Below are 20,787 nucleotides of genomic sequence, written 5' to 3'. Positions count from 1 at the left end.
AAGCCGAGTCCCTAGAGAGTGCAAAGGCCCTAGGGTAGAAAGTGTTCTGGGCAGCATAGCAGGAGAGAATGGGAGGGAAGGCAGAGGGCAGCAAGCCATGAAGTAATTCACCTGAGGCTTTGGTAATTTGGTTGTACTGGGTTTGGAGCTCACAGCTAGCTGTGCTCAGGGCTTACTCCTAGCTCATCACACAGGGGTCACTCCTGAGTGGTTGCCAGGGCCTGAACCCCAGTGCAAGACAAACCCCTTCCTGCTGTAGTATTCTTCCAGCTTTGACCATGGGACCCATGAATACCATGGGAGGGCACAGGCAGAAGAGGAACATGGTGATGGTGGTCATGCTGGCAGAGACTCGCAGAAGGCCTGCTGTGAGGAAGGAAGCAGGGAATTTAGCTGGAGCAGCTGGAAGGGCCAGGATGTGTCTGGCAATTCTGGAGGAGGGAAGAGATGGTACCAGGGTGATGCAGACAGGGTTTGGGAGTGGCTGTTAGAGCTAGATATGTTCTCTGCAGAGTGCCTTGCAGATCTTTGACAGGCCAGACTGGGTGCAGCGCCACTAGACAGAGAGCCTAGGAACCCTTTGTCCCCTGTCCACTGCCTGGACCACTTTCCTCATCTCCCTGTGGTCAGGAAGCCTGGCCCTCCACCATCTTTAATACAATAGGTGTGTGCTTGTATGTGTGTGTGTGTGTGTGTGTGAGAGAGAGAGAGAGAGAGAGAGAGAGAGAGAGAGAGAGAGAGAGAGAGAGAGAGAGAGAGAGAGAGAGAGTACTCTAGCTAGGTTGGAGCTCTGTAAGCCTCCGTGTGGCAACAACCTGCCTTAGTGCCCCTAGCTGGTTGGTGCTTGGTAAAATCCATGAGGCATTCATGGGCAGAGCCACCTTGCCCGTGCTGTGCCCAGTGTCATGGCAACCTTCTAACTCTACAGGCCAAGATTGGTTCAGGCTCCTTGTCACACATGTTGTCCCCTCTCCAACCCCTGTCTGCCTCCAAGGCTCCTGAATTCTTCCTCTGCTCTCAGGTTTGGATAGGATCAGATAGATCTCTGCTCTGCTAAAATTCCCTACTCTAGGGCCGAAGCAATTGCACAGCGGCAGGGTGTTTGTCTTTCATGCGGCCAACCTGAGATGCACCCGGGTTCAATTTCTGAGCCTAGAGATTTCTGAGCGCAGAGCCAGGAGTAACCGCTGAACAATGCCGAGTGTGGCCCAAAAACAAACAAACAAATAAAATTTCCAACTCCCCAGAGCAGCTCTGTGTCTGCCTTGCTCATCACGTTCCCTCTCCAGCATACCTGGAGCCTCTCTCCAAGTGGTGCACGGTAACTTTCTTGATGGATGTTTGGATGGGTGGAATGAGCTATATGGAAATTCTCAGAAGGTTGGGTAGCCCTGCAGAGTATTTTGTCAGTGATAAGCCTTGCTGGGCTGAGAACTGGCACTGAGAACAGGCAGCTGTGGCTGCTCGTGCCTGGCCACCACAGGAGGTGCCCCATAGGGAGGCAGAGTCCCTGGTGGTGGGGGGCACCTGAAGTCCCTTCCTTTGTGCAGCTCTGGTTCCTGCACAGTCAAGGGAGAACATTTGCATTGCAAAAGGATTCACCACTGAGCAGAGGAACCACTCAAGGCTGGTTCAGCCCTCACATTTGGCTGGCTTGCAACTTAGCTTGCTAAGGAGCCAGGGCCTAGTAAAGAGCAGATTCCAGAGGAAGGAGGCAGGAGCACTCTCCCCTACCTGGATCTTGTAAGGGGGTGTGGGGGGAGACACAGGTGAGGGTACTTGTTTCTCGACTTCTGAGATGACATTCCTAGCACAGAGAGCTATGTCGGGGTGAGAGGGAGGCCTCCTCCCCCTTTGCATTAAACTTGGGGAGGCAGGGGTGGGTTTCTTTTCAAATGAGGGCTGGCGCAGAGCACAGCAGGCAGGATGTTTGCCTTGTCTGCCATCAATCAGGGTTTGATCCCCAAAATCCCAGATGGTACTCTGAGCCCACCAGAAGTAATTGCTGAGTACAGAGCCAGGAGTAACCCCTGAGCACTACCTGGTGTGTCCCAAAATCAGGACAAAAAAAAAAGGAATATAAATGAGGTTTTGGAGAAATAGAGTAGGGCATGAGGTGTCTTGTATGCAGTTCCATTTCTGACCCTTCATATTGTACCCTAAGCACAGCTGGTTCAGGTAAAAAAATATTTTTGAATACTTTTATTTATTTATTTACAGGATATTTGAGTCACACCCAGCAGCACTTGGGGGAGGGGGCAGGTTACTTCTGGCTCTGCACTCAGAAACCGCCCCTGGCAGGCTCTGGGTCCCATGTGGGATGCCAGAAATCTAACCAGGGTCCATCTGGGGTTGGCCGTGTGCAAGGCCAAGGCCTTACCACTGTGCTATCACTCCGGCTCAATAATTTATTTTTAAATTTTGGGTCCCACCCAACAGTGTTCAGGGATTACTCTTGGCTCTGCGCTCAGAAGTCGCTCCTGACAAGCTCGGGGGACCATGTGGGATGCCAGAAATCTAACCAGGGTCCATCCTGTGTTGGCCATGTGTAAGGTAAACGCCTTACCGCTGTGCTATTGCTCCAGCCCCGTGCCCCAATAATTTTATTTTAAATAGTAAAGGGACCAGAGAGAGTGCAGGGAGTTAAGCTTTTGCTTTGCACATGGCATATCTTGCTTCTATCCCTGGCACCACTTTATGGTTCCCCAACCATGGCCAGGAGTGACCTCTGAGCACAGAACCAGGAATAAGCCCTGAGCACAGTCTGGTGTGTCCCCCAAACAAAGTTAATAAGCAAACAAAAAGAGACCTTTTTGGGGGGGGCACACCCGGCGGTGCTCAGGGGTTACTCCTGGCTCTTTGCTCAGAAATCACTCCTGGCACTCTGGGAATCATATGGGATGCGGGAATTGAACCCAGGTCTGTCCCGGGGTGTCTGCATGCAAGGCCAACGCCCTACTGCTGTACTATTGCTCCAGCCCCACAAAAAGAGACCTTATCTGCGCCCTATAAATCTCGGCCATCCAGGTTTACCTTGGCATCAGTGCGTCTTTCAGCCAAGGGAACAGGACCTGGGTTCTGGTGCTGTCCTCTGCAGGGTTTAAGTTTTGGTTCAGTAGCCCTGGGTGCCATATTCTTCATCTCTGAAGCGCGCCTGAGTTGGTCTGTGCCTCGGCAGGGGTGCTGTGGGGCTCAGAGGGGGACTGTACCTGCAGCACCGGCTAGCAGGACCCTTTCTCTAACTCTGTTCCCTGCTGAGGTGGGAGCCCCTTTCCCTGGCTGGTTCTGCCTGCCAGCACTCATCTGTTCAGGTGGTGATATTTCTGGGGGTGTTTCCAGAAAACTCTGCGTGCTGCAAGGAAATTTGAAAGGAGCTGGTGCCAGGCGAGGGGGTCAGTGAAAGGGGTGAAGACAGTAGCTTTGAGAGAAGATTGTCTAGGAGGAAGTCTAGGAGGAGGGGTCCAGGTGAAAGGGGGGCAGGACCCGAGAAAGAAGCTGGTCCTGATGCCCTGCTCCTCCCCTCCTTTAGGTCTGGCTTTCCTTTGTAGAGAGAAGGGGGAGCCTTCTGGGGGACCACACCCCCTTTCCCACAGGGGGTCCCTGCGGAGGAGCTGAGGGGTCTCTGTCCTCCTCAAGCAGGAAGCCATGTTGACGACACACGCAGAGGACAGCTATTTGTGGATCAGCATGGCTTTGACTCATTCTGGGGGGTGGGGAGGATGAGCTGAAGGGGAGATGGGGACATGTGAATCACAGAATCTGACCCGGGTGCCAGGTGGCAGTGGACGGGGCCTGATTTGCCCCTTCCACTATAACCCCAGCTACTGGTGTGGGGCAGGGATGGGTAACAAACTCGTGACTCCCCCAATACCTCAGCCATCTTTACTGTGCAGCCCCTAAAACCAGGCTTGGCTTGTGCCCCTCAAATTTTCACAGCACCTGTATAGTTGCCTCGCTCAACCACTATGGACCATTTGCTCACTGAGAACTTGACTCTCACCTGGGGAATGTGCTAGGCAGAGAACTAGGTGCTACAGACCCCAAAAATGCCAAGATGTGTGTCTGCAAATGAGGCAGGTGGTCCTTGCCTGGGCCTGGGGAGCAGAGCAGATGGCAGAGACCCCATATCCAGGCTGAGGTCCTTTGCTTTGCTCAAAGGCCTCACTGGTTCCCTCATGCTCCCTATTCATTGCCAAGACCCAAGCTCTAGACTGCTGGAGGAGGCTCCCCCAGACTCCTGGGGTGACCACTTCGGAGACCCCAGGCACCATGGCCACCAAGAGAGATGAGAGGGAGGCTCCTGGGTCACTATAATCCCAAAACGGCTTGTGACATGGGGGAAACTGAGGCACGAAGGAATTCTGACTCCTGAATCTTTGTGTCCAAGGACAGGGGGGGTGTGGGGCTCCCCGGGATGAGGACTAATGACAGGAGGGAAGGATTCTAGGATGGAGCACCCCGCCTGCACTTTGGCCTCGCTTCCTGGAAGTGGTGGCACTCCGGTACTGGCCTTTCAGGGAGAGCTATGAATTATGCAAGGAAGCCACAGCCGGGCAGCCTGTCATAAGAGAGCTTTAATAATTCATCCACGAGGAGCCGGGAAAGGGAGGGCCTCCTGAGCAGTCCCCAGAGCCGTCTCTCCACACCTCCGGCCCTTCCACAGGCTTCCCCTGACCAGCCCACTCCTGCCCCTGCGGCCAGCCACACACCCACTAGGGCAGGGAGGGCACTTGGCTGGGACGGCACATTCATTCCCTCTGCAGAAGCCTATTCATCTCTCCAGCTGGAGACCAGGAGGCGCCTTCCTCAGTGCTCTGGGCTATATGAGTAACCCCAGGAGGATCTGGGGAGACCCTTTGCTATTTGGGGTGCAACTTAAAACTGGGGGGGTCATAGGGGCCGAGAGACAGCTCTGTGGTAGGGCATTTGCCTTGCACGCAGCTGATCCAGAACGGACGGTGGTTCAAATCTGGCATCCCATATGGTTCCCCAAGCCAGACAGGAGCAACTTCTGAGTGCAGAGACATGAGTAACCCCTGAGTGCTGCCGGGTGTGACCCCAAAACAAAACAAAACCCTGGGGGGTCTCGAGGTGACTGTTGCAAAGTGCCTGTGAGTAGAGAGAGACCTGAGGGGCCATGGGAGGAGCATCTGGCCTGGGCAGTGCCAGTGCTGGGGGTGAGGGTGCCTCTGCCTAGGCCCTTGGAGGCTGTGCTGCCCGAGCAGTGAGGGCAGGGAGGCCATTGGAGTCGCAGGACAGGAGCTAGAGAGGACACATTGTTTTTGTTGTAGTTTGGGGTCCACATCTGGCAGTGCTCAGAGCTTATTCTTGCTCTGTCTGAAGGGATCACTCCTGACAGGTGTTGGCGGGGGAACATGTGTGGTATCTGAATACAAACAGGTTGGCTGAGTGCCAGGCAAGTACCCGAACCCTTATACTTTGCCTGTCTCTTTAAGCCAGAAGAAAGAAAGTTCTGTGATGATAGAGAGAGACACAGCCTTGGCAGGCCACTCAGATTCCGTGTTGGTACCAGGGAGGTGGGTGTGGGACAGATGCTGGAGGCCAGTTACCCATCTGAGAGAGAGATGTTGGAAGACTGAGGGAGGCAGCTAGAGGGCTGATTCAGGTGCCCCGGAAGAAGTTGCCAACAGGACTTGCTGAGTGGTTGGATGTGGGTGTGAAAGGAGCTTCCACCTCAGAAGAACTGCTGTCAACTGAGCCCCAGAGGGAAGTCTAGGGTCTTGATGTTGGATGTGTTTGGTTCCAAAAGTTTGCTTGAAGTGAGAGCAGCCAGGCCAAGCCACATGGAGTGCTCAGGACCAACTTCCTATGGAGGGTGTTGGGGTGCTGGCTGGCATTCTTTAACTCTGTTGGACATACTTTCAGTGGCCTTGCCTCAGTTTCCACTCTGAGGCTCCCGAGTGGAAAGGCTCATCTGGAGAGGCTCCAGGCTCATCTGGTGGCTGTGCAGAGGAGTTAAGGCAGTATTGAGAGCCCTGCCATTCTCCTTGTGGTTCTCTGTGGGACTGGCTCCAGGGTCCTTTCCCCAGAAAGTAAGGTCACTATCAAGGGGTCCTTCCCTGGCCTGAGAAGGCCTCAGGCCACACCTCCCTGGCCAAGAGGAAGCTGAAACCTGCAATAGCCAAGCCACTGAACAGGGCTGGGTCCACTGCTGAACCCAGGGGCTAGAATCCAGAGGGAGCAGTCCCAGCGTTCGACCTCCATTCCCTCTCCCTCCACCCAGCTCATTCCTTTCCACTCCCTGCTCCACACATCCCCAGTCCCCCTCAGAGTCCCCCAGAGGTCCCAGGACAGACTTGGTGCCTGAGGAAACTTCTTCCTGCTGCTAGGAACCCCCCACCCCAAGCAGTGTCTGTTGGGAATTTGGGGCCTCTGCGGGGTAGTGGCCCCACAAACACCACCCTGTGCTGCCTTTGTTCACTTTCTAGATCAGTTCTCAGAGGCCCAGAGAAGCTGAAGGCCGAATCCAGGTCATGGGATGAGCCTTGGCAGCAACCGAAGCCAGCTTTATGAAGGCCTTCCACGCTGCCCAGATAGAGCCAGGAAACTTCTCCCTTCTCAGCACTGGGCCCTTCCCTGCTTTGCCTTCTTCTGCCCACTCGCTTATGGGCCTTAATCCTGCACTGAGGGAGACTGAGGCAAAGGCTCTGTGGTTCTTTTTGTTTTGTTTTGTTTTGTTTTTTTGGTTCACCCCCAGCAGCACTCAGGAGTTACTCCTGGCTTTATGCTTAGAAATCGCTCTTTGCAGGCTCTGGGGACCATATGGGATGCCAGGATTCGAACCACCATCCTTCTGCATGCAAGGCAAATGCCTTAACTCCATGCTGTCTCTCCGGCCCCAGGCTGTGTGGTTCTGAACACTCTCCATCCCTCCCTGGACTGCTGGCCCAGGCCTTCTTCCCTCAGCTCTCCCTCTGCCATCAGCCCCTCAGTAGTGAACTCTGGGCTGGACAGGTGCCTTAATTATAGCCAGGTGGGTATTCACTGTTAGTCTGAGGAAGGCAGTATAGACTTGCTTCTTTTTCATAGCTAGAGCCAACCCCTCAAGGAAAGGGCAAGGGCATCCCAACATTAGTCACCTCATTAAAGAGCAGTAGCAGGGGAGGATCTCAGGACACATGCCCTGGAGACCAGTGGATTCAGACACATTCAGCTTCGGTGGCTCCAGCCACTGCCCGACTCATGGGGTCCAGTGACAATCGAGCCTGCTCTTCCTGTGAGCATTGGAGGGGAGAGGGTGTGGGTGCTGCTGAGAGGATGTTTTATCTCTTACCCCAGGGGTCCCTTTAGTGAATCTCTTTAGTGAACAGGCCCCTTTAAGTCCTGATCCTCAGTTTACATGCTGGAGGAGCCATGATCCAGGAGGCCTTGATCTCAGGAATTAACAGTTTCAGCATGTCCCCCCTGACCCAGGCCCAGGGCCCCCCAGGCCCCTTCAAAATCTATGGAGCACACACTGGGCTCATGGGTGTCTGTGTACCCTGGCTATGATCCCTGTGATGTCTGGTGGTTCCACTCAATCTTTCACCCCCAGCCAGACCTGTCATCCTTGGGAGATCGAACTGGAGCAGGAGCTGTACCCTAGGCTTTGTGCCCCCAAAGATATCGAGGCTTGAGTGTCTTTATCCTTGGGGTCACAGAAGCAGGCTGCTTTCATCTTGAGCAGTCCTGCCCTGCTCAGGACCCAGCACGGAACCTCAGTAGGGGTTCAGTGCACCCCTACTTGCTGGCATAGGGTATTGTCCCCATTGCTGGTGCCCCCAAGGGGAGTTTGTAACTGCCTGGCCTCCTCCTGAGGTCTAAGGAGGTTGGAGACGTGACAAACTATCTCTGTTTCTCAGGCAGGAAAACTGAGGCCTAAAAGCAGAACTGGTTCAAGGTCTCAGAAGAGCTATAATTGTGTGGTCAGAGAGGACTCCCTGGAGGAAGTGACTCTGAAGATGTCCTTATCCTGCAGTGTAGCCTTGAGCTTTCTGCCATTTGTCTCAGTGCTGAGTGAGGCCGAGGGGAAGAAGGGTTGACCCTAACCCAACCCAGAGCTTTTCAACAATGGCCAAAACTTCTCACTGAGGTTTGAGTGGCTGAGCCTTAGTTTTGTGACAGTATACTCTCTGGGTTAAAGGAAAGTTGGCTCCTTCCCTTGTGATCTCCCCTGGATGGGGAGACAGGTATGCACTATTCCAGCTCTCTCTGTTTTTTTGTTTATTTGTTTGTTTGCTTTATATTTTGCTCACATCTGGCTCTGCAATTAGAGATCACTAACTTTTTGGGGGCCACACCCGGTGACACTCAGGGGTTACTTCTGGCTATGCTCTCAGAAGTTGCTCCTGGCTTGAGGGACCATATGGGACACTGGGGGATCGAACTGCAGTCCATCCTAGGTCACTGTATGCAAGGCAGATGCCCTACTGCTTGAGCCACCACTCCGGCCCTTAGATATTATTCTTATCATTGTTCAGGGGGCCATATAAGGTGCTGGGGATTGAACCTTGGTCATGCAAGGCAAGCAACTTCATTCCTCCTGTATTGTCTCTTTGGCCCCATCCCAGTTCTCCTGGATTTTCCTAAGTCTGTCTCTCTCTGTCCATCTCACCTACCCACCAGCCCCTCCTGCATCTTTCTTTCCCCCTTCAGAAGACTGAGAAGGACCAAGGTGGGAGGTGACAGGCCAGCTGAAATATAATCAAAATTATTTTATTTTATTTTAAACCATTGCTTCCCCCAGAACGGAAAGAATAATTGGCCAGCCTGTGCAAGAAAAGCAAGAATCCCCATGCCTCACCCCACCCCCATTGTGGATCTTGGTCCTCAGTGCCCTTGGTAGCAAGTGGCTGCCCCATGCACTTCCCCATCCCCCATCTGCTCCTGCCTCGCCCTGTCGCACCCCCAACCTTCCTGCATCACCTACAGTTCCACCCTAGCACCCCCTCACATGCACACTGATGGCCCTGCAGAGCCAAGGGCAGCGCAGTCAGCCCTGCCCTGTGAAATGGGTTGGTCCAGGCAGGTTGCTGTAGAGACAGGAGGGGGTGCGAGGGGCAGAAAGGGCACTAGTGATGGACATTTATGACACCAAATAAAAAAAGCCTCTAGGGCATTTTTTGTAAGGGGGCACAAAGGTGGAACTTGCCCTACTAAGCTGGGCCTCTCTTGGGCCTCTTGGGGGCTCCCTGTCTGCTCCTGAGCACCTCCTCCTCTGTACCTGCTCCTCTGCAGGGTCTGGCTGCCCACGCCTACCCGTGCCCTCTGAGGGGGGTGCCTGCAGTGTCACCTGTCTCTAGTTTTTTGATTTGTTTAATTATAGATGAGTTTTCTGCATAATTTATTCCAAAAGCCTGGATTATACTGTACAATTAAATCACATTCTGATCAACAACTTCACATATAAAATTAACAACTGGCAACAGTTTAATCTATGCCACTGCATCTGCGTGCAGGCTCTCCCTTCCTCACCTCCACCCCCCCCCCCATACTTCTCCCACCCTCCCTGCCTGCTTCCCCAACTCCTCCCCAGCCTCTCTCTCCTCTGCACACCTCTCCTAGGTGAGCCTGCGCAGCTGGCCTCAGGGCCCTGGCACCTCCCAAGGGTCGCAGCTCCTCCCACCCGCACACCATGACTATCCCAGAGCTGTGGTGACATCCTCTCTTCTTCTCTCTAGTCTTCCTCCTAGTCCTCCTCTAGGTTCTGAAAGTGCCCTGGAGACCAAGACCTAGTGTCCCCCCATGAAGGATCACCTGGCTGCAGGACTGTCCTCCTCCTGCCAGAATCCAGTCTCAGCTCTCAGATTTTGAAGCAGGGTGCAAAGGGAGCCATTAGGGGACCCTCGATATCCCCCCACCCCAGTATAGGAACTCCTGGAAAGCCTGAGCATCAGCAAGAGTGTGCCGGGTGAACTCTGAGTCCTCGGAGATGGTCCAAACTATGCCAACACTCACCGTGTCTTGTCCCTGGGGAGTTGTTTGTGACTCCGCTGGTCATTGTCACCCTACGGTCACTGTCACCCACTGACAGACTGGAAAGCCTGGGTGTCAGGATCCTTCGGGTCTCCAAGGTTGCCCACCTGGAAATTCTGACCTCTCCCTGAAGCTCCCTGGAGGCCACACAATCCTGGAAGGTTGGACCAGGTCTGGCATGTCTGACTGACTTCGTCACAACCCCTCTTGCCAGGGCCCTAAGTTTTCCTAGTACAGGGCTTGCACCTCCACCTCCCTGGAAAGGCAAGCTGAGTGATGTGGTACTATCAGGCTTCTTGGCAGCTTCTCATGCAGCCTCTTGCAGCTCCCATCTCCCCTCCTTGCTCCCTTGGTGCTCGGGACACTGGAGACGAGCTATGTTATCCCAGTGCAGAATAAGGAAAACTTCCAGAGAAAGGGTCCGTGGTGGGAGAACCTCACATCACAGCATCATCTGACATGGTCCAGGCTGACAGGCACCCCTGGGAACATTTGGTCAGTTTGTCTTTACTCAGGCCGTCTTGATATAGCCCCTTGCTTCAACCTGCCTTCCATCTTCCAACCCCCGACTTCCAGCCTGGCTCCACTGGGCTTCAGGATGTGTGTGGGGAGGGCTTCTCAGGAGACTGCAGTTGGCTCTTGGACCCCTGGTCTCTTGGCTTCCATGTGTCACCCTTTAGGAGCCAGCACTGGGATTCCAGCCAAACCCTGGAACCCACCGAGTCATGTCTCTGTGATGATAAAGCGATTTATCTGTCATGTTCTTTCAGCTCTTGGATACACACGCTGCCTTCCTAATTGGGATTGGGGGATGTGAAGGCTCAGAGCATCTCTTCCCTGGGCAGTTCAGCCAGGCAGGGGCTAGGAGCTGCTCATCTCAAGAGCCAACCCCCCCCAACCCCAGAATGCAGCCCTTGGATCCCCATACTAGGGTGGGAGCGGAGAAATTGGGGCGAGTGAGGGCAGGGAGGAGAAAGTATGTGTGCCTTAGGAGAAAATAGCCTTTATACTGAGATATGAAAATAAATTTAGATGAAATGATGACCCTTGTGAAAATAGTGTGGTTGTCTGAGCAAAATGAAAACTTGGCATCCATGTCTCTTCTCCCAATTAATTTACTTCAGGGGTCTCAAACTTGCGGCTCGCAGGCTGTTTGCAGCCCTCCGTACAACATTTTTTGGCCCTGCCCTAAAGGAATCTTTTTTGTTTTGTTTTGTTTTAGTTATTTGGGTCACACCCCCCAATGTTCAAGGCTTACTACTGACTTTGCACTCAAGGATTACCCCGACTTTGCCTCCTGCGGCCCCCAGGTAAATTGAGTTTGAGACCCCTGATTTACTTAGACTTCTCTGAAATCTTCAACTGGACCCCCAGAGATACTTTAGAAAGGAAACAAGGTCTAGGCTTGAATTAGTGATATGCTGGCAGATGTTTTCAGTCTATTCTCCAGGGGCAAAATCAAGTTTTTTGTCTGATCCTACATTTCCCTCTCTGACCCATTTCCGGTTCCCATGATGAGGACCCCAGCCTACTCTAGGGTCTAATTCTATGTTTACAACCTTCCCTACTACTACATTGAGTCTCTGTGCTTCTTCATTTGCTTGTGTACATTGAGGATGGATGGATTGCTACTTTGTGCCATTGAAACAAGAGGACAGGGGAGGGGCCAGAGAGATAGTACAGTGGTGTTGCAAATCAGCCCCTGAAGAGGTTGACTGATGGAGGGATGGAGGATGAGGTCTTTCCCCTCCAGCTCGGTGTACACGTCTGCCATCCTGTCCAGCCGACGATTCTGAGGTGAAATGGCTGGTAAACAGCTCACAGATTCTGAGGTGAAACGGCTGGTAAACAGCTTGCAGACAGTCAGGCTTGTGGAAATATTAGCTTTATTCAGTGGACAAGACTGAAGTCCAAAGTCTCAGCCTCAGTTCCAGCCAAAAAGCCCCTCGCCTTCCACAGACCCTTGTTTTTAATCCCCCAGAATCAGGTACCACCCTAGGGTGGGGGCAGAACGCCAGGGCACAATCACTGATCAGGGTAGGGTCAGTAACATAATAATCCCCTAAAATATTTACATGCACAACACAGTGGTAAGGCGTTTGCTGACCCGGGACTTATTCAGGTTCGGTTCCCAGCAACCCATATGGTCCCCCGAGCCTGCCAGCAGTGATTTCTGAGCACAGAGCCTGGACTAACCCCTGAGGGCCACCAGGTGTGACCACCCCCCCCCCAAAAAAAAAGAGGACAGGTGAGCTTTGGCATCACACCTGGGGTGTGGTAGATGACCCTGTGTGTCTTGTAATCAGTGTCTGCTCCCGGAGCAGAAAATGGCCAGGGCAATGCTAATGATTCCCTGGAAGTCAACTCCTCGTCCTCACCCATTCACATATCATCTGCCTACCTGGATGCAGGTGGTGTGGCGACCCCTTGGGCTCTGTCTTAGAGTCATAAACCACCATAGACCACAGTTTCCTCTGCAGCCAGGGCCCACCCATTACTGCCTGGTGGCCAGGAGGAGTCAGGGCTCAGCAGCTGCTCTATTTCTCCTGGGCTTTGCCCTCAGCATCTGGCAGCTCAGGCCACCTTGCTCCTCTGAGTCTGACCTGCAGCCTGACCTCTGCCCCAGCTAGGGGTTTGCATGTCCCTGTAGTGGGAAACAGAGGTGGACCAAAGAGTGGGCCTCAGCCAGCAACAAATGGAAGCCACTGCCTCTTCCTTTTGATGTTGATTTTTTTTCCCCCAATCACAGTCCTGACATTCAGCTTGGCAAATTGCAATTAGCGATCTGCCCGCCTCCAGCTCTGAGTTCCCATGCCAACCATCTGGGACACACAATGGCACAGACCCAAGCCCCACAGCCCCAGGCCTGAGGAGGGGGTGGTGGGCCAGGAGGCCAGAGGAGAGGCTTGAGTTCTTTGGACCTTAGAGCTAACCAAGTCCTGCCCCAAGAGGCACTGGGGAGAGATTAGGGAGGTTGTAGAACCAAGTCAGGTATTGGGACCAAACATGGTGTCTCAGATTTGTCTGGGACTGGCACCCCCCACTGCCCTTCCCCATGCCTGCGTCTTTATATCTTTGTGGTGCTCCTTACTCTGTGATCCTTCACTGGAGAGGCCCCCTCTGGGTTAGATGGCAGGGGACAGAAAAGTGTCTTTTCAGACATGGGGACAGAGGCCTCGGTTACGCAAAGTGCCTGTGGCAGCATGGAGATGCTCTCTGGCTGCCACATGGCAAACAGACATTTAATTTTGCTCACCTGTTCTAATCTGCCTAAAATCTCGGGTTCAAACTCGTTAAAATTGGGTGTTCAAACTCATTAATCCCTTCCCAGAGACTGACCAAGTTCCAGAGTGCAGTCTAAGAACCCAGAACTCATAGAACGATTCCTGTGCAGCCCCCTGGAACCACCTGTTCTCGTACTCCCTGGTGCTCTGTGAAGTGGCCCCAGGTGATGCTGAGATGGCAGAAACGGAGCCAAGGCACATCTGTGTGAAAACCCACTTGCAGGGGCAGTTAGGAGATGGCAAGATCGAGGTCTTGTTGGGCTCCTAGAAACGGGTAGGAGGGTCCTGAACTGGACCCATGGGTAGAGATTCATGCCAGCCATCTACAATGCTCCAGGTCTCAGCATCTGTCTTCCAGGAGTGGTATGGACCAATGAGCTCTCACCGTCGCTTAGAAGAGGTGTGGTGGCAACAAGAATGCCTGCTCCCCTTCCCCAGCTGCTTCACTCACACGCCCTCCTCACTGTCTCTGGCATTGGCCCCATGTGTCAAGCAGCAGCTCTAAAGACTGCCTGCTCACACTGAAATAGAGGCTCCCTGCAGGTTCATGGAGCTGCCACGCTGAGTGCCTTTGAACCCAGTCCTCTGTCCTCAGGGTCAGCGCCTCAAAGGGAATCGCGATGCAAGCCTCTGTGCCCTCTTGAGTGGAAGCTGAGTTCTTACGGGCTAGCCGCTCTGGTCAACACTGGGTGGCCAGGCCTGGGCTGTTAGAGGGCCCAGTGGGTTTCCCTGACTCCTTTTCTCCTCTTTGCATGCAGGATGCAACACTGGGCCCGGCGCCTGGAGCAGGAGATTGACGGCGTGATGCGGATCTTTGGGGGTGTTCAGCAGCTCCGCGAGGTAAGCCTGCCACTGCCTGACTTCCTTTAAGGGACCCTCTTCAAAGTGGCTCTGAGGACAGGGCTTTTTGAGGAACCAGGAAGGTTTGGCATTGTTGAAGTCGTCACCTGTTGGGATGGGGCAATGGGGAAACATGGACTGGCAAAACAGTGACCCTTTCGAGGCTTGGCCTTCTCTTCCCAGGGCGATTGTGTTGAAATAGTTCCCATGTAGCTGGAGTATGGGAAGGGGGGATTTTTTTTTTTCAGTCTTTGGGGTGGTGGGAATCTGTGTTGGAGATGCCGTGTGTGTGGCTGCTGTGTGAAACCAGATGGTTTGTCCACGCAAGGAGTACGTGGACAGGGTCTCTGCTAAGAGTGCTGGAGCCAGAGTCAGTGGAAAATCTGTGTTTGGAGCGATGAGGGATGGGGGGCAGGAGGGGTGATCGATTAGGCATGAGCAGCCACATTCATCCTGGGAGATTATGTTAATGTTTGAAATAGTGATGTGAAGAGCAGGCCATCCGTCACCCCCAGATGCTGCAAAATGTGTCGCTGTCAGGACAGGGGCTCCTAAGCCATCACTCGCTGCGTGGAAACAGAGCTCAGAGGGTTGAGCTCTCCGAATGGGTAGGCTGGGGACTTCCAGAGGGCCTGGAAAGTGTTGCCAGGGACTCCAACCAGAGGACCTCACTGGAGCACTTCTGATTGTTTCTGTGATGGGCTTCAGGGACAGCAAATGGTGCTAGTTACTGGTTCAGCCTTAACTCAGGGTTCTGTAGCTAGACCCTCTCCTGTACCATTGTGTCCCTCTTAGTCATTAGATATAATTGGGGGGAGGTGGGTAGGGCAGGCAACATGGTGTCATCCTCAGACTCTCCCCAGGTCCTGCTTACATCAGGGAATAGGGTGCAGTGTGGGGTCTCAAGCACAGGATGAGTTGGCAGGGAGTGTTAATGAGGGGAGGTGGGGAGATCTGGACATCGAACCCTCTGTTTCACAACCTCTGCAAACCTCACCCCCTTCCCTGGCTGTGGGGCTTGCATCGCGGTAACCCCATCCCACTCTTTTCCTCTGAACTCCCCATGACTCAGCGGCACTGGAGGCCGTAGAGCTTTCCGAGAAGGCACAGTCAGTAGGAAACGCTATTCCGGAACAGAAGTCAATTTGTGCTTCGGAACAGCACCCAGCATCGGTGAGGCTCTGAGTGGGTCCTGCCAAGAGCAGCACGTAGATTAATGAAGAAGCAGGAGCTCCTCCTGGGATGTGACTTGTGTGCCTCTCCAAATCTGGGGGGGTCTGAAGATTAGCCCAAACCAGGAGGGACTCAGGCACCTCCAAGAATCTTTCTACACTAGCTCTTAAACTCAAGGACAGTGTTTGATCAATGTTGGAGTGGGGAAGACAAGATAACTTAGTAGCTCAGATCTGACACTTGCCAGTAAGGAAAGATTGAGGGGTGAGTCCTCTGCCTCAGTCTGGCCTGGATTTGCTCTCAGGTCTCCTTCCAGGCTCCACTCTCACCGTCAGCCTTGGTCTGGGGCACAGTTGGGTGGGCTGACTGAAGGAAGAGGTGGTGAGAATGGCAGCGGATAATCTAGAGTCACCCCTGATCTAGAAATTGGAGCTAAATTCATGGTTTTCACCCTTAGGATGGGTGGCCTGTCTCCTTTTATCCTGTTGGGAGTTGAGCGATTCCAGGAACTTTCAGCCGTGAGCATGTCTTTCCCAGCCCAGCAGCCGATGGGGAACAGGGAACAGGTATGGACCAGGGGCTCTGGTTTCTGCCGAAGTTTACTGCTTCTCTTCCAGGTCTGTTTCCTCCCTGGGAACCTGAGCTCAGGATGAGACTGGGGTGTGGGGATCTGGGCCAGAGGAAGGGCCATGCTCAGTGTGGCTGTCCAGCGGGTGAGCAGAGAAGTGCTGAGCTGGCATTCCAGGCGCCTCCTGGCACCCCTCTGCCAGCTCTCCAGCAGCTCTGTCCTGCTCCAGTTTTTCTCACCTGCTTCCTCAGCCTCTTTCTTCCCACTGACAGCTCTGTGGGTGCTCTGGGGAGTGCAGGCAGGGAGCAGGAGAACTTCTAGAGGAAAATGCCCTATTGGGAGCGGGAGGCATCCTACCCAACCTCACCTGGCTCTTGGGTGAAACTAGCAGGAAGAATATGCCCATCCGAATTTGCTCTGTCCAGCAGGGTTGCCCCAGAGCCCCTGGAACCTGAATGAGATGGCTTCTCCCTTGGGTCCCCTTGATACCTTGCAGCTGGGATGACCCTGGCATCCAGATCCTGCAGCCATCTTTCCCTGCCTGTCTGCCCCCTCACCTGACCCACCCTTAGAATCTGGGTGTCCCTAGAGCAACAGACCAAGGCTTCAGAGAGCATTCCCCCCCACCCAGGCCCTTCCCTCTTGCACAACCCTGTACGGACAGGCACAGACAGTGACCCTTTTATAGGCTGGAAACTCATCTCAGTAGGGTGTGGTGCTGTCCATAAAGACCCCATCCTATTTCCTTCTGAGCCCCAGAGCCCCATTCATGGTAGGTGCCCCCCAGAGCAGGGGGTCTCAAACTTTAGGCCCTCTGTACAACATTTTGTGGTCCTGCCCTAGAGGAATCTTTTTTTGTTTTGTCTTAGTTGTTTGGGTCACACCCCCCCAATGTTTAAAGCTTACTACTGACTTTGCACTCAAGGATCACCCCGACTTTGCCTCCTGCGGCCCCCAGGTAAATTGAGTTTGAGACCCCTGCCCCAGAGGTTCCATGCTTGCTGAGCAGACACTGAGCTAGCCCAGTGTCACCTTGAATAGGACACAAAAGTGTGAGCTCTACTACTAAAGTTTGCTCCTCGCCCCACCCTGGAGCCCCTGGAAGCCGAGCCAGGTCTTTGCACCCTTATCTCCCCTCCCCCACCTGCACCAGATTGCCCCTATCCTGGAGGGGGGGGGAGAGGGATGGAACATATGCTTAGGTTCTGAGCTCATTTGCATAATAAGGCTGATAAGGGATGAATAATTCATCAGGTGCCTGGGGGTTGCTTAGTGGAGGCTGTGGAGATGGGCCCTTCTCTCCACTCTGAGGCCCAGGTCACCCCATGAGCTAGAGCCGGGGACCCACCCTCTCTGGGTGCATGGGCGCAGCTCTAGGGAGCTTCTGGGCAGCCAGACAGTGGTCAGAAGTTAGGGGATCCTCTGAGGGACTCACCAGGTACCCAGCCCCACCATGAGTAGGTAGGTAGCTGACTTGGGAGAACCCTCTTTCTTGTGGGCTCTACAGGGAGGGAGGGGATCCTTCGTAGGGGCCAGGCCAGTGTAAGGTGGAAGTAGAGGCCTGAGATGGCCTAGACACTCCCTTCTGGGAAGGTTTAATCTAAGACTGGACCTTCTACAACAACCCCAGTTGCACACAGCAGGGCTGCCCCATCCTCAGGCCAGCATATGTCCAGCTACAGCCAAGGAATGGGGGACTCCAGTGGTCCTATCAGATAAAGGGAAAAAAGGGCCCACACTGCCCCAGCACTAATAGCCCACACACACACACACCAGTAGCAGGGTGAGAAAGATGGAGAAGGAGGAGCCTGAAGGACCCCAAGGCCAGACCCTCCTTTGACAGCTCTGTGGATTCCGAGTGGAAGCCCAGAACTCAGAGATGCCTGGACCCCCACAAGGATTTCTCCCCTGCTCTCTGGATCATCGTGGGGACCCCGTGGCTGCGCCTGTGCAGGCAGGAGTGGGTTTTTGAACCAGTAAAGGGTGCCCCAGCCCCAGCCCATCTTGTCTGCCCCCGGCCATCCCCGTGCGCCGTCTGCTCAGTGCTCTCTGGGAATGTGTAATTAATATTTGCAGAGAGCCACATCTGGAGCAGGCTCCCGCGAGGACCAGAGTCTGGCCTCATGGAGGGCTCTGGGCCTCTTTCAGAGCCTTTGTGCTAGGCCTTCCCCTGCCTCTGCACCACCAGGCATGTGCGCGTGCGCGCGCGCACACACACACACACACACACACACACACACACACACACACACACACACACACACACACACACACACAGGCTCTGGGTGCTGAACAGGCTGGAGTCTGCCCCCACTTGGGAAGAGACCTCAATGGCCTTCGGGGCTTCTCAGGAGGGTCTACCTGGGAATCTCATAACTAACCAGCTGGAGCAGAAACAATTGAGGGTGCATCAAAACTGGGGCACCAAGGAGAGAAGCAGCCCAGAAAGGGCCAGAAAAGTGGTGTCCAAACCATTGTAACACAGATTGTTCCCACTGCCTAAGAATTTGTGGTTCCTACCAGACAGCAAACATGCCCACACTAGGATGGGATCAGCACGCTATTCTAGCTAATGTACTTGGTCAGGTAAAGGGGGGGAATGGGAGCTCCCTAGGCCTGTCACAGACCCTCATCAGGGTCCCTGAAGCCTCAGAGCCAGTGACCCAGGGACTCTGTGCTTGCTCAGGGTGAAATTCCCCCTCCCCCACCTCCCATGGAAGCCCCTTCTTTAGCTCCCCTGGCATAAGTAATTGAGGTGGGGGTGCATTGGGGGTGGAGTGAGAGTAGGACGGGGGCTCGGTTGTGAAATATGCCACTGGGTGGGGATTGCTGCCGCTCGCTTCCCTAAAAACCCACATATATTATTCTTTAATGGAAAGTTAATTGTCTTATTATTCCCTCCATATGGTCCTCTTACTTGGGTACCCAGCGGGGATGCAGGGGGCTGCGCGGGGGCTCTTGGGAGGGCGTCTAAAACTCGGGGAGGCCACTGCTTGAGCTGAGCATAATTGAGTACACAGAGAGAGGTGTCTGCATGGGGACCTGGCCCAAGCCTTGTCCAGAACCCCCTCTTTTGTCCAGCCTGTTCCTCACTTCTTTTCTTCCCAGGCTCTGCCACAGGGGCCCACCCTCCTAGAACCCCCTCCTCTTTCTCTCCCAACACTGTGGATAGATGGAGAATTGTGGGGGGGGGCACTTGTCAGCCTGCTCACCCCTCCCGATCACTTGCTTCTTGTCGCCCACGGGAGAAAAAAAAATTCCATTTTTGAAAAGCCTTTCACAAGGCGTTTCATCTGTGGTAGGAGCTCCTGCCTGAAGCCAGCCAACTGGCTGGGGTCTCCTGCATCCCTTTGCAACCCCCCTCCCTAAAGGGGGGCACAGGGAGGTTTGTGTGGTGGAAGATGTGGGAAGGCGCTGTGCAGAGGCTGTCTGTGACCCCTGAGCCATGTCAGTCCTGGGCACAACACCAAGCCCTGAGCCTACTTCTCTTTTTTTTTTTTTTTTTTTTTTTGGTTTTTGGGTCACACCAGGCAGTGCTCAGGGGTTATTCCTGGCTCCAGGCTCAGAAATTGCTCCTGGCAGGCACGGGGGACCATATGGGACGCCGGGATTCGAACCGATGACCTCCTGCATGAAAGGCAAACGCTTTACCTCCATGCTATCTCTCCGGCCCCGAGCCTACTTCTCTTGAAGTGGGCCAACAGCTGCACTTCCAGGCCTCCACTTCCCCAGCCCAGGACCTATTTCTCCTGCAGAGGAGCCTTGCAGCCAGCCACAGGAAAGTGCCCCCCCCCCCCGCCCAATTCTGAGAACCCTGCTCCTGACATCCATCAGTGGGGTGAGAAGTCTGACACAGGAAGCCCCACTGAGTTCTTCCGTTTTGGAAAGTCTTGGGAAGTTGATCCCAGATCCCTGTGGATGTCAAAGGAATACCTAGGCTCTCCAGAAGGGTTGGCCTTACCATAGGACAGCTGGGTACCCAGCTGAGGGGACCCAGTGTGTCTAGGTTGCTGACCAGAGGCTAGTACTGGCTCCTCTCCCCTGCTTCTGTGTCCACTTCTCACAGTGTGATCTCTGTGCCTGGGGTCCAGAGCAGGGGCTAGTCTCAGGGTTCAAGGTGAGAAGTAGAGGATGGGTCTGGAAGAGCCAGGGATAGATGCTAACCCATTGTGCATTCCTTCCACCTCCTCTACCCCAACTAGGGCTGGATCATTGGCAGCCACGGGGACTTTTGCCTGCATGGAGCCCCAAGCATTCAGCAGAGGCAGAGAAGTAATTGGTTCTGACAAACCACAGCGGCCCCAGGGGCTGCCTGAGCAGCATTCACCAAGACAAGGCAGGATTCCAGGCCCAGCCTGGCCTCCCGCCACCGAGCGTGGCTTCCTCTCTGAGCGGAGCTAGCGCTTGGACAGTGTTCGAGTCCCAAATTCGCTGCATTTTCCATTGCTCTCTCAGCTTTGGGACTGTCTGGGTGGGTGGGTGGGAATCCTGGGGCAGACTCCCCCACTCTTGGGCTTCAGGAATCAGAAAGTCCTATGAGAGCCCCTCAGGGCTACAGTGCCCTAGTCGCAGGATGTGGGGTCAGGATGTGGGCCCCTACCCAAGAGAAGATGCAGTATGAGTGGAAAAGTAGACTGTGCTCTCTCTCTCTCTCTCTCTCTCTCTCTCTCTCTCTCTCTCTCTCTCTCTCTCTCTCTCTCTCTGTGTGTGTGTGTGTGTCACACACACACACACACACACACACACACACACACACACACTACCCACAGGGCAGTGTGCAGTTCAGCCCAGCTAGTAACTAAATGTCCACAGTCTCAGGAGCAGGAGGAGACCTTGGGGAGCTGATACAAACTCGCCTTTGGTCCATGTATCCTGGGAGAGGAGGACTTGCCTGGGACTGCCAGGTCCAGCCCCTCAGGAGCAGCCCTGACTGTTCTCTTTGAGGAG

General features: G+C 54.1%; 1 protein-coding gene across 7 annotated transcripts in view; it reads left to right on the top strand.

Annotated features, from left to right (window-relative positions):
• The window catches only part of CACNA2D2 (calcium voltage-gated channel auxiliary subunit alpha2delta 2), a 158,442-nt gene that overhangs the window by 14,614 nt on the left and 123,041 nt on the right, over positions 1–20,787 (top strand). For all 7 annotated transcript variants that reach the window (XM_049777326.1, XM_049777324.1, XM_049777325.1 and 4 more), the window contains exon 2: positions 14,018–14,099. In XM_049777326.1, the coding sequence (XP_049633283.1) occupies positions 14,018–14,099 (82 nt within the window). The remainder of the gene's footprint in view (positions 1–14,017; positions 14,100–20,787) is intronic.

This window comes from Suncus etruscus, chromosome 7 (genome assembly GCF_024139225.1).
Source record: "Suncus etruscus isolate mSunEtr1 chromosome 7, mSunEtr1.pri.cur, whole genome shotgun sequence".
Classification (NCBI taxonomy): Eukaryota; Metazoa; Chordata; class Mammalia; order Eulipotyphla; family Soricidae; genus Suncus; species Suncus etruscus.
The sequence above is the reverse complement of the archived record's forward strand: the minus strand, read 5'-3'. Positions and strand labels throughout refer to the sequence as shown.